Source organism: Equus caballus, chromosome 24, assembly GCF_041296265.1.
Source record: "Equus caballus isolate H_3958 breed thoroughbred chromosome 24, TB-T2T, whole genome shotgun sequence".
In the NCBI taxonomy this organism is placed as follows: domain Eukaryota; kingdom Metazoa; phylum Chordata; class Mammalia; order Perissodactyla; family Equidae; genus Equus; species Equus caballus.
Window position 1 is genome coordinate 58,035,778 of NC_091707.1, and position 13,138 is coordinate 58,048,915.

The 13,138-nt window shown below is 54.9% G+C and overlaps 1 protein-coding gene across 11 annotated transcripts in view; it reads right to left on the minus strand.

Annotated features, from left to right (window-relative positions):
* Positions 1-29: 29 nt before the first annotated feature.
* Positions 30-13,138, minus strand: part of PPP1R13B (protein phosphatase 1 regulatory subunit 13B) — an 89,691-nt gene continuing 76,582 nt past the window's right edge. For 6 of the 11 annotated variants that reach the window (XM_023628480.2, XM_070249322.1, XM_070249323.1 and 3 more), the window contains exons 9-17: positions 12,141-12,321; positions 8,693-8,862; positions 7,804-8,305; positions 5,590-6,356; positions 4,823-4,960; positions 4,613-4,746; positions 3,719-3,885; positions 2,305-2,504; positions 30-1,414 (exon numbers count right to left, since the gene is read on the minus strand). In XM_023628480.2, the coding sequence (XP_023484248.1) occupies positions 1,373-1,414; positions 2,305-2,504; positions 3,719-3,885; positions 4,613-4,746; positions 4,823-4,960; positions 5,590-6,356; positions 7,804-8,305; positions 8,693-8,862; positions 12,141-12,321 (2,301 nt within the window). In that variant the 3' untranslated portion in view covers positions 30-1,372. Of the gene's footprint in view, positions 1,415-2,304; positions 2,505-3,718; positions 3,886-4,612; positions 4,747-4,822; positions 4,961-5,589; positions 6,357-7,803; positions 8,306-8,692; positions 8,863-10,600; positions 10,706-12,140; positions 12,322-13,138 lie in introns of all 11 variants that reach the window. The other 5 variants (XM_023628477.2, XM_070249326.1, XM_070249320.1 and 2 more) reach the window with 1 other exon arrangement.

The window sequence follows — 13,138 nt, forward strand, 5'->3', positions numbered from 1 at the left end:
TTCCGGCTCCAGAACACAAGACGCACAGCCGCGGTGGGAGACAGCGTTTATTGTGCACAGTGACACGCAGCAGCGGTGTCGGGACACAGCAGTTGCTTCCAGCAGCAGAGGCTGCCCCACAAGGGCGTTCACTTTTCATCACCACACTGTGTACAAGCAATGCTTAAAGGTGATCGACTACAGCAACAGATCTATACACATATTTATACATAAATTATACACAGGACTCGTACATGGAAAATAAAGGCTAAGGGCCTGGATTTTAATGAGAAAACATTTCCAATGTCATTCTGGTAGTTTTGAACGGTCTAGTCAAAAAATACTTTTGGTATATAAAAGCCTGTGTGTACAGTTCGTTCAGACTTCAGGGAAGTGCCTTACTTACTTTAAGTCTGGAACTGGGGCAAAGGTTATTGCATCACTGCTGGCCGGACTGGGGCGGCTGGGCCCTGGGCCCTTCTGCCCCACAGCTGCCCCTCTTGACACACAGGCCTCCCCATGTCCACCCCACCCCGAATGACTGCCCTCAGCCTCCTGGCCCATGGGCTGCAGGGTCTGCCCGCACTCAGAGCAGAGCATGTCCACACTGTGAGAGGTAAGAACCACACCTGGGCAGCAAGAGGCTGCATAAAAGGTAGTGCTGTGAACGAAGGAGGGGACAGTGCTGTGTTGAGGCTCCTGACTGTGTTGTCAATTGGTCTCGAGGGCTCTCGTGTCCAGGGCACAGAAGTCCAGCCCAGCACCATCAGCCTGTGGGTGACCTAGACCAATGCCTGGAACAGGAAGTGGAGCACCCACGGCAGGACACATGCCAGGGACCACCACTAGGCAGGAGTTTCCAGACGGGGGCTCCTCTGGTTATGAGGGAAAGAAACGCGTGTGGTGAGGGTGAGAGGATGATGGGTTTCTGTGATTTCCAGTAACAGGAGGGTAGGGCTCTAGCAGGGGGCGCACCTCACAGCAGCTGCAAGTTTTCATTGTTGGGGGTGGGGGTGACATCAAGAACAAGGGACGGCCTTGGGGCCAAGTCAGTCAGAGCGTTTGTCTTCATTGGCAACCAACCAGGGGTATCACAGGGCTTCTTACTGGCAACAGGGGCAGTTGTTTAGAAAGCTGGGTATTTATTTAGATTTACAGTAATTGGCAAAATTCAGTCTTCTTGGAGGCGAAAGTACCTCTCCCAGTTAAGGGCAAACTGGAGAGAGGGCCTCACCAGAAACTGCAGCAATTTCACATTGTGGACGCTGTCTGCTAAAGTGAGCACCATTAAAACCATTTCTAGCTTCAGCTTTCCTGGGGAAAGGGCAGAATGATCTCTCCAGTGGCTCCTCGTCGCTGGCGAGCCTGTGCGGTGGGTGCTCCAGTGGGCAGTTCAGGCGAGCGTTCGCTGTCGGGGTTTGATCCGGGGATACAACTGGGAAGCAACGGAAATGAGTTAGGACCAAGAGACAACACACTGAGCAGGAATCAGCGTCCAGGTGCCAGGCTTCCCTGGGCCTGTGTGTGGCTCCCCACCTCCTGCTCATCCCAGGTGGCTGCATGGCTAGCTCCTCCTCCAGGCAGAAGCTGGGCTGTAACCCTCCTACTGAGACCCTCCCTAACTCCCTTGAAAAGTTGCACCCCCCCCCCCCCCCCAGGATACCCTATCCCTCTGTATCTCTCAGTGCTTAGTACCAACTGAAATACTTGTCACCGTAAGCTCCCGGTTCACTGCTGGGTTCCCCTCAGTGCCTCGCAGGTGCGTGGTGTTCAGTGCATGTTTGCGGAATGCAAGCAGCATCTGCCAGCCCCAGAGAGGCACACGGGGTGGGGAGCAGAGGCAGCCGCTGTGCCAGAGGAGTGATGCAATTATTAATACAACACGGGTAGCAACCTGCAGGCTCCTCACCTCATCCCCGTTAAAGAAATTTCTGAGCTGCAGAGAATTCTGGTTGGCGTGAGGCTGGCTGCTCACTGTAGTTCCCCATGGGCAGAGCATACTGTGAGCAGCCCTTGTCCGGGCCTCCCCAAGAGCAGATGCCCCCGCTGCTCCCACGGTGTGAGGTAAGCCTGGGGCTCTCCAGGGGTCTGCCAGAGCCTTGTGCCAACTCTGCGGACCTGCCCGTCTACAGAGGGGGGCACTGGGGCTGGGAGAAAGGCAGTCTCCTGTACGAGTCACCCAGCAGGATGTGACCCCATGCTATGCCCGGTGTTGTCTGACTTACGGCAGGTAGAAAAGGACAGCTGATTTCCTGGTGCATAACCTTGGGAGTGAAGTTGGAGCAGTTGAGTCAGACCCCAGGAGAACGAGCTCAGAGTGCTTACCCCCAGCAGGTTTTTGGGCACATAGCCCTCCCGGTCCCCAAGGCGAGCCCACCACCACTCAGTCTCGCTTTCGTCCTTGCGCCTTAGGACAGTGATGGCATCGCCCTCGTGGAAGGACAGCTCGTCGCTGTTCTGGGCCTCGTAGGCCCACAGGGCATACACCACTCCTTTGTTCATCACGCCCAACTTCTCCTGTACCCCTGGACAAGAGAGCAAAGGGTCAGGGCTCTGCAGAGGCCGGGCTGCAGAAAGCCCCACTCCAGGACCAGAATGGACATGCCACTGTTCTCAGGCAGGCCAGCAGATGCCCATGGTTGAGAGGTCAGAAGCCAGGGCCACACTGCCTGAGCCTCCCCAGGCCAGCTCCCCAGGCCTTTAAGACCCTTTGCTTAATGTCAACAGTCCTTTCTACGTCCCATGACTGCTACTGAAGTTTTGAGTCCAGAGGCAAAGGTGTGTTGTTGCAAAAGGCATTTCTTAAGATGAGACTTAGAACTCACATCTGGAACAAACTTTCAAAGGTCAATAACTAAAGCAGCTGTGTGACTGCTCTTGGACGGCAGAAAGCACTTATAAATGGCAGTGAAGGAGCTGCACACAGGTGAACCACAATGAGCAAGCTCATGCCCAGAAGTCACCTGCGGGAACCCAAGAAAGGCCAGAGGTGCTAACGGCCCGGGTACCTCCCTCCTCCACACAGGTGTCACTGTGACTGCGGCCTCTCCAGCCCCACCACACGGACCTCAGGGCACGCTGCCTTCTCTTCACTGGGAGCTGGGGCCTGGAGGAGGTGCCTGTCTTACTTAGTTCATCACTTTATCCCCAGGGTCTCACACAGGACTCGGCCCACAGGCTCTCAAGTTGTGTAGAATGGATGACCTGTGACTGTTCAGCCTTCAGAACAGAGAAGATTTTCCATCTCTTGGGAACTCGGACCCTGGCTAAAGCAGTTTAATTAAGACATGATGAGCTTCACTCATCACAGGCTCACTTATCAATGGTCACCACAGGACGGAGACAGGGACCCTACCCTGGCCTGACCCTGGGACATGCACAGCTCTCACAGGCCTCTTTCTGGGCTGCCTCAAGTCCTGGTGCTTTGCAGCAGCAGTACACAGGCACTGCCTGGCCACCCACGCCCCCAAACCCTCTGCCCAGAGGGGCAACACCTGTGCAAAGAGAGAGGGGATTTTTGGTTTTTAGCAATCTGGCACAGAATCCTTCTAACAACACGAATTTTCAAACATGTTCCCAGGAATTAACCTAAGGGACAGCGTGACCTCCATTCTAATGAACCTTCCTGCACTGCCCCCGACATTGAAGTCAGGGCTTCTCCCCTGGCCAGGCAGCACTGGCGCACGTCACCACTGCAGCCAGAGAGAACCTGAGGCGCACTCCAAGCTCCGCTGCGCACCATATAAAAACTGCGAGCACTGGATGTAGCCCTCTTCCATCTCTTCACACTTGTCTGCGGCGGTTTCGATGTCGCTGATGGTCGAGGCGAAAATGGCAGCGCCGCTCTCCACCAGCTGTTTGCAGAGGTGAACACTGTTGCAAGAGGCAGCGCAGTGCAGCGGCGTCCTGGAATGGACGGGAGGTGAGCTGCTGTGAGGCGCTGCCACGCTGGCCACCTCCTGCAATGCAGCCCTCTAGAGACCTCTCAGGGCTGTGCTGTGCCCCGGGGCCCTGCAAGTTTCTGTGCAGTTGTGTTTCTAATGGTGCAACTTCTACTAACAAATTGTTTGGGACCACATATAAATTTCTGAAGAGAGGGAGCAGGGCATGGACTGAGAAATGGCCTATAGAATAGATGTTCGTTGCACAACGACATGAACGTACTTCACACAGCTGACGTGTCCCTTAAAATGGCTACAGTGGTAAATGTATTTTCTACCACAGTTAAAAAAAACAGATGTTCAAACACAGCGGGACAGACAGTGGCCTGAAGTTCACAGTAACACCTACCAGGGGCCCAGGGGGCCTGCACAGCAGTGGCAGGCCCTGAAGGCAAACACAAACCTCGCAAACCACCTAAGCGTCGACCCCAAATGGGGCTGAGGGCTCTTTCGCACAGATGATCAGGCCACTTCAAACAGACCAAGAGGGAATCAGAATGGGCAGAATGCCTGACTACAGTGTCACCAACCAGATGCCTTTAGCAGGCTACTCGAGAGAAGCAGGGCCAGGAAGACAAGCGAGGACACTGTGCGGTGTGAGGCGGGACGGGCTTCCCCACGGTCTGGTGGTGGTGTTTCCCCTTTTGGGCTGTATGGAGGGGATCTCTCGACCCCTGCCCCAGGGCCCTCACCAGCCGTCACTGTCAGCAGCGTTCACGTTGACCCCAAAGTCCAGCAGGAACTTCACAATGTGGTGGTGGCCGGCACAGACTGCGTTGTGCAGCGGGGTGATCCCTTCATCATTGGGCTTGCTGGGGTCTTCCACCTAGGACATGGGTGAGTGTAAGCCACCAGCCCCGCGGCACCCCGAGCAGCACAGGCTGCAGCTGTGCTCAGCTCACCTCATAGATGATCCTTTGCACCAGGTCGAACTCTCCTTCCAAAGAAGCATCTAGGAGCAGCGCCAGGGGGTTGAAGCGGACTCTCAGCCCGTGCCCTGTCCGCTCCGAGTTAGGCTTCTTGAGGTTGGTCCGTTTGCTCTGTTGGGAAGGAAGCATGCTTTCAAACAAAAGGTGACAACCCACCAAAGAACCGAACCTGCAGGGAAGGAGGGCAGGGCTGAAGCCTCAGGCAGTGCTCTCACCCAGCAGCCCGAGCACCCGCTCTCCGGCCCAGCCAGGCCCTCTGCTCACAGAAAGCGTGCTCTGAGGGGAGCACTGCCTCAGGTGGGGCCCTGGGTCTTCCGGGTGCCCTTGGGGGGAGTGAGGTGGGGACAGTCAAGCTTCTTAACTCCTTCCACCCCCATGAGTGAGCAGCTCATTCCTACCAACTGCGACGGACTCCTAGCTCCCTCTCTGCTCTATCAACATTGACCTCCCACCAGAGGGCTCTGTCTGGAAGGTTCTTCTCCCCTTTGCTACCTGCCCTTCAGATTCCAGCTGCAGCGCCCCTCCCTCAAGGAAACCTTCTTGGGCCTCACTGACTGGGTCCTCCAGTAAGAGCTCTGCAGCCTTGTGCACTTCTCCTTCTGAGCCTGGTCCCTGTGCTGACGTGACTGTCCTCCCCCTTGGCCTGACTCAGTGAGGGCAGGAACAAGTCCGGCAACCACCCCCGCCCCAACACTACAGCTAACTAGGAAGCCATGGCCCTGGTCTAGAACGACACCCACCGTAGAGGCTGCTGGCGGGGGCATGGCAGGGGCAAGTGGCGGAGGGACTTGCTCTTCCTCTGGAGAGGGGGCCTCGGCCCCAGGGCTGGGCAGCTGCTCTGTGGACAGGGCTGTGGCCACATTGTTGTTGTCGTCCTCGGCAGGCTCAGCTGTTTGGTGAGTGGTTGGGGGACAGATGAGCCCCTCAGGTTCAGAAGGGAGCTCATTGTCATTGGCGTCTGAGGATGGGGCAGGCTCAGCAGGGAGTGGGGCTGTGGGCTGGGCAGGGCTGGACTCTCCCAGGTTCCCGTTGACGTTGGTATTTCCATTGTCCACATCGGCTAGGGTGCCCATGAAGTCCTGTGAGGGGCTAGGCTGGTAGAAAGGGGTGCCCTCCATGCCCCCAGCCAGAGTGTTGAAGCGCTGGTATAGAAGCTTCTGGATGTTGGGCCCGCCAGGGCCCTCGGGCTCCGTGATGGAGCTGCGCTTCTTCAGGGGCCGCGGCGCGTTGGCCAGCTTCCTGCGCAGGGCCTCCAGATCAGCGTCACTCTGGTAGCGCAGTGGCGAGTGCACGATGGGCGTGAGCTTGGTGGGGCTGAGCGGCCGCGGCAGGCTCTCCACGGTGCCTGTGGCATCTCCGGGCGGGGCAGGGCTGTCCTGCTCTGGCTCTTTCTCAGCACTTTCTGAAGGTGGCTGGGGCTGTGAAGTGCTTGTGGCCAGTGACCCGTGAAGAAACGGTAACGGTGAGGGGGACGTTGAACCGGATGGTAAAACAGGTTTACCGTACACTGGAGGAGACACAGAGGACAGGGGCAACTTCGGCATCCTGCAGGGTCTGGGGTCTAGTCACTGAGCTTTTTTTTTTTTTTTAGGAAGACTGGCCCTGAGCTAACTGCTGCCAATCCTCCTCTTTGTTTCTGAGGATACCGGCCCTGACCTAACATCTGTGCCCATCTTCCTCTACTTTCTATGTGGGACGCCTGCCACAGCATGGCTTGCCAAGTGGTGCCATGTCGGCACCTGGGATCCGAACCGGCGCACCCCGGGCCGCCAAAGCAAAACGTGCAAACTTAACCGCTGCGCCACCAGGCCAGCCCCTGAGCATCTTTCATTACACAAGAGACAGGCTCCTACAGAGACTCTGAATCTGCTGTGGTTGCTGGTAAACGCTAATTTAAATCCCCAAGGAACCCTCTGTTCAAAGAACCTTCCCGACTCCTTTTGGAAGGTGGAGTGTCTCTCTAATTTATCAGTTTTTACATCTGGGTTTCCAGAATTTGGGGCTTCTCAAATTAAAAACCAAAAAGGTTGCAAACCTGACTCTCCTGCTCCAAATAAGTCCTCCTTGTTTTCTGGCCAAGGAGAAAGATGTCACCTCTAAACACACATCTGACCCTTGGACTAAGTCCAGCAACATAAAACACAGCCCACCTCAGACAGCAAGGTTTTACCTGGGGGCCTGGGAGCTCCAGAGAAGAGTGCAAACCTTTCCTGGCATGGGCCAGAGCCCGGTCCACAAGTAAGCACTGGCGCCTCCACCTGGAAGGTCCTGGGCATGGGGTGGCCAGGCACTCCCAGGAATCCCTGAACCACAAGTCTACATGCTTAGGCCCAAGCCCAAGAATGTCTGAGGCGGCCCCAGGCCAGAGGTGATGCGCAGGATCCTACTGTATGGTCAGAATCACCCTTGGCCTCGGTATGTGTGGAACGAGGCTCCGTTCTCTCACCCACCTTTCTAGAATATCTTGGCCCCCAAGGCTGACTTCCCTTCACCCAAACCAGGGCTTTTCTCCCCTGTAGGATCTGAGGGAGGTTCCCAAAGCAGCAGAGACGCCCCCCATCCGTCAAGTCACCTCCCAGGGGTCTGGCTCAGCCACTGCCAGGAGGCCAGGGAGATCAGGCCCAGACAGAGCTCCCCTATGCCCGCTCCTTGGACAGCTCCTGCACAAGCTGTCATGAAGCAGGAGAAAAAGGAAATTCCGAAATCTCACCCTTCCGGGCACTGGATTTCCTGAGTAATGCAGGGAGGCGGGGGCTCAGACAGGAAGTCAGAGAGCTGTGACCCACCTGCAAAACTGCTCTATGCATTTCATCTTCTATCCCCAGCCCCAGGACACCTAAGGCCACACTTGACATAAGAATCAAGTTTAACCCAAATACAAGGACATGAACTGGCATTTTCTTAAGCATAATTTCCTAGGCGCAAGAGAAAGAGAATACAAACCCACACGGTACCTGCTTTAACCGACTTATTTAAGGCGCTGTGCACCGCTGGCTGGTAATTCTTAGGTGGCGTGGCTTGTTGGAGGTACATGGAGTAGATGGAACTTGAGTTCACTGTCTGGGGTCCTTTCCTGGGCGACTGTGGTCTTGACCCCTTGTCAGCCAGAAAGGGCCTGATGGCCACAGTCAGCGGGAGCTCAGTTTTGCTGTCCCCAGCTGGAAATGCAGGTGGCCCCGCTGTCGGGTATGTAGGACTTGGTGGCACAGAAATCCTCTGCTGAATCTGCTGCGAGGAACCTGGCTGGTGGGTGCCGCCTGCAGGAGGCAGTGGGGCGGGTTTCTGCCGACTGGGCAGGCCTGCGCTGGGCCTGGGCAAGCTGCCCTCCTTTCTCCTCTCCAGGGAGTTTGTTGACCCTGGGCCCACAGGCGCAGGACTTGGGTATGTCCCATAGCTTGGAGGCAGCTGCTTGCCGACACCAGGGATAGGGGGTGGCACTTTACCAACCTCGATGCCCTAAATTGAGATGTTAAGAAGAAAAACAAAGTCACCCTTTGAACGCTAAGCATATTTCCATCCAGAGTCACAAGAGAATACAAAGTAGGACTTGTAATCCTTCAAATCGGCTTGTGACCAGGCACAGGGCACACTGTGGGGATCAAACAGCATGGCTTATTGCTCGTCACTTGTCTGTGACAGAACAATCCTGACCAAAAGGTGTTTACACTTGCAGACTGCTCAGGTGCTGAGGGTCCATGACCTCCTTCACACTTGAGTATAATTTGGACACTGACAGGATTAATTTGCCTCATGACAGCTCCCACCCCCTAGATGAAGACGAAGGCCAAACAGTGGTATAGTTAGGAGCTTGTCTGTGTTTTGTGATAAAGACAAATGGCCTACCAGCTTCTCCGTGGCTCCTAAAGCCGATAAGGGCACAGGCTGGCTTGAGACTGTCCCCTGCTTGAGAGGCCCCTCCACGCTTGAGTCCTTCCAGTCCACGCTGGGGATCTGCACTGGTTTCATTGAAGAGCTAGAATTTTGTTTTAATGTTGGCCAGTTTCCATCGTTGGCTTGAAAAGAACATAGAATTTAAATAAAATTTTTCCTGAAATTACCTGAACCAACATGAGAAAAATCCCCTGCCAGAAACAAAAATCACCTTCTGAGACATCACACTCTGATGGAGTTCCACTAATCCGGCGGCCGACCCCCACCCCTCCACACACCAGCTCATGCATGGCAAGAGGCAGGGCGGCCTCTGCTGGCATGGCATCACCGACGCCCACAGCGCTCTGGGGACGGACTCGGTGACCAAGCACAGAGCTGCTCTGAGCCGGAGGAGGGGCCAGAGGATTGAAGCAACATCCTCAGGCCCCCGTTTCAATATAGCTCAAACCCATTACATCAACACCAGTGAATAAAACCAGCATTGGCACTTAATTTTGAAACACGATTTAGAAATATAATTACATACAGCAATAAAAAAAGTCTTATCTTTGACTTCATAACAGGTTTGACCCGTACTGCTTCCAGTATTAAAAGAAAAAACTTGACTTTAACTTGTTAGAGATTTCTACCCCCTAACACGACTCATGATCACAGGCGGCCAGCACAAGCGCCCACTGATTGGAGTGCAGGCTACCATTCTGCTGCCAGGATTAGAGAGCCAGTGAAGCCACATCTTCAGAAAAGCCACTGAAAAGATATTTTTTACAGAGCATTTTCCAAACTGAAAAAGACTGCAGAGGATTCCCTCTCACAGTGACATTTTCTGCCACGGCATCTGTAGGGTTGGATTACCACCCTGACTCAGGCTCCTGTCTCCCCCTTCACAGGCACAGACGCTGGACTGGATGGAAGCAGTAAGCACCCCAGCCATCAGCCATACGGGTCAGAAAGAAATCCAAGGGGACCGTTTGGGGCCCTGCTGACAAAAACAGCACATCCTGGTCCTTCATCCCATCTGTCAGCATGGGCAGGGAGGTGGAGGGGGAGGTGTGCCACTGAGAGGCGACAGGCAAGTCACTCGTCTTCACAACAACAGAGCCTGAGCCCAAACCTGCAACTCATAACACAAGAAGAGGGAACTCTCCCACGTGCTCTAAGCACAACCAGAGGCGGCAGCATCACGTGCAGCGAGGATGGGCAGAGCCTCCGGGCACCCTGGCTGGCCCTGTCGGCTGCAGCTGTACAGTGCTCACTCCTGGCCACATCCACCGTTGCGGGAGCGCTGCGAGCCCAGCCGCATCCACTGGTGTACTGCTGAATTACTACCCTGTACAAGTCGCTCCAGGAAGCACGGCTCCAGGATGGTTCTAGCCAAGCTGCAAGGGCCTGGTGAGGCCTCCTGAAGCTCCAGTCCTAACTGTCGCTTTGCTCTCTGTGGCCTGTCAGCCTCTTCCAGGCCAGAAGCACATGTGCCTTCACACCTCCCTGGTTAGCTTAGCCTGGGGATGCGTGGGCCAGAAACACACAGGTTCACCAAGCGGGTAGTGAGGTGAAAACTACGGGCCCATGGGGAAACAAGCAGAGCCCACCGCAGACAAAGAAGGCAGGGCAGGACCAGCCACTGGAGCCAATTTCCCAGTCTTGGGGTCACAGAGAATGCAGCCATTCAGCTACTTCTGAAATCCCATGGCAACGGGAGGTTTTATGGAATTCAGCCACAAAGGGAGTAAGAAGGGACTAGGAATTTTCAAGTCTAGACGCAATGAGCAGGCCTTTGTCAGTTTGGAAAAACAAATGATTGTTGATTTAGGAGGATTAAAGAGGACCATCACTTCCCGCTGGGCCTGCCAGCTGACATACGGTTTGCAAACAGGTTTGCGGAGCGCCGTGAGGAGCTGCAGTCAGGCCCGACATCGAGGTCTGACACTGTCCACGAGCCGGTCATTCTGAGTTTACCATGGCCATCTGTGTGACACGGAACCAGAAGGACAGCCGACAGTGCAGGTTAGAGTCCCCACCGGGGAGATTTCTCACCCCAGCTCCACTCTGGGAGGAGATTCTGCCCCCAGTGTGGGGTGACACAGGTTTCCTACGTCCAGTGACCTTACACCACAGCGGGCAGACCAAGGCTAGTGCTGAGCTTCTGAAGGACACCTTCTCCGGGCCCTGTAAGGGTGTCCCCTCCCTGCAACCCCCGTGAGGTGGCCTAGCACATGCCCACAGAGAAGAGGGAAATGGGAGATACTCCCAGCTCGGCAAGTGTTTGAAATGAAGTCAGCAGAGAAGTAGCTGGCTGCGCTAATTGTCTACCATTGCAAACAGACGAACAGCTACTCCCACCGCAGGGTGGTTCGAACTCTAAATAACAGCTTATCAAAGAAAGCTGCAATGACAGGTTGTACCGACCACACACTCCGCGTGGCTGCTGAGACACAGCCGCGAGGAGATCCGAGCTGGGGAGCGCAGCTCATGAGAGCTGCTGATGCCTTCTCCAGGCTGGGTCAGCACAGACCCCGAGCCCCATGGCAGGAGCAGCACAGGTGTTGCTGCTCAGACTAGGTGCGAGGCAAGAGGACACAAAGCAAACCAACAAAAGTCCACACAAATCTAGCACCAATCCTGATGAAAGTCTTCAAAACATAGGCCTGACACAGGCCGGTGAGCAGGACTGTCATCACAAAGGAAGGATGCTGCAATGTTAGTACCTGAGCCCCACGATCCTGTGTATTACAGGGAAACGTGTCAACCCCAGTCATAACGAAAGTCTTACTGCAAAGAAGCCCTGGCTTTTAATGCACTGGTTTAAAAAAACTAGCCGTCTGCATCCAAGGAAGGAGAGTGGACTGTCCACGGAGAACGCAGCCTGCGCTTGGCTGGGAGGCCAGGGGCTCCACAGGACACCCCACCCTCCTCAGGTGAGCTGCTCACCACGGTGCCAGGAGACCTGAGTCCACTCATACCACATGATTCAATGTGGCCAAGGGCCAGAGTGATGGTCTGTGGACCTTCTGATTAAGACCAGGCCGAGAGGCACAGGAAAGACCAGCCACAGTGTCTGTCCATGGGAGGCAGCGCCTCTGCCTGGGCCACAGGGAGGCGTCCACGGGTACACACAACCTGTGGCACGAGAGGATCAGGTCTTAAATAATTTGTGTTTTGAAAAGCGACACAGTGAAGACATTCAGTTCAATACAGAGAACCTGTGCTTGTTGTAGCATCATCGTTACTATGGTGCCACACAGCTCCCAAATGCTGCCCTAAAAGACAAAGCACCTCAGGGGACACGGAGGGTGGGTGGAGCCTGGGGAGCAACGTGGGGCCCCCCCGATGCCCCTGTCCCCCACAGTCCCCCTTCCCTGCGCACTTACTCTGTCCCAAGAAGAGGGCCTGGGCCACTCACCGGATTTAGATCTTCCATGGGCGGCGCTTGAGGCAATAGTGAGAGACTGGGGCTTTACGGGGTCCCCTGGAACAGAATAGCTGCCGGCGCTGGGTACCTGGATGTACGGCCCCACTGCAGCAACCCTGCCAGGAGTGCTCAGGGGTGACTGCGGCGATGACGTGCCATTCACACGGCTCAGCTACAAAACGGGGAGAAATGAAAATTAAGATTCTCCTAAATTAAAAAAAATTGTAAGCGTAGTGTGACAGACTGCTCAGAGTGGAACCACTCACTCAATAATTTGTACTTCGAAAGCTCCATCATCTGAAAGATCAGTATCTAGAAAGGGTGAGACTTCAAAGAAGGGCCTCAACCCACAGTTCCAGGTGAGCAGTTCACTCTGGTAACACCTACCTCTTTGTGAGCTATAAAAACCAGGAGCTGATAACAGAACAGCTTCCCAAGACACCTCCACGTTATCTTCTTACCTGAGGGGCGCTCTCCCTCCCCTGGGTGGGCAGAGGCATCTGTCAAAGCCTGGGCTCTGAGCCTGGCCTCAAATCCTGCTCTGTCATTTACTTGCTGTGCTGCCTTGGCAAGTGACTTAACCTCTCTGAACCTCTATGACCACAGCTGTAAAGTCAGGATAAGGGTTGTTGTAAGGACTGAACAAGTCTTGCACGGCACAGTGACAGGGTCTGGAACTAGGCGAGGCTCTGACCAGTTCCCTGAAGGTAGCTCTGCCATTCTTAGCAAGGACACCAAGCCATAGCCAATGACGCTGATCATGCGATGCTGCCCAGCAACAAGAGGGCCATAACAGGGATCTAACTAGAGAATCACTGACTCCTCAGGGGTCCCCAGACAGGCTATAACTGAGAGATCCAGAAACCCCCTGAATTGTCTGCAAAATTATGCATGGATGAGCACTTGTCATTTTATGGAGAGGGTCTGGGTCTTTGACAATTGCTCAAAGGTGCCTAGGACCTTGGGGTGGAGACACATCTCTGCAGAAC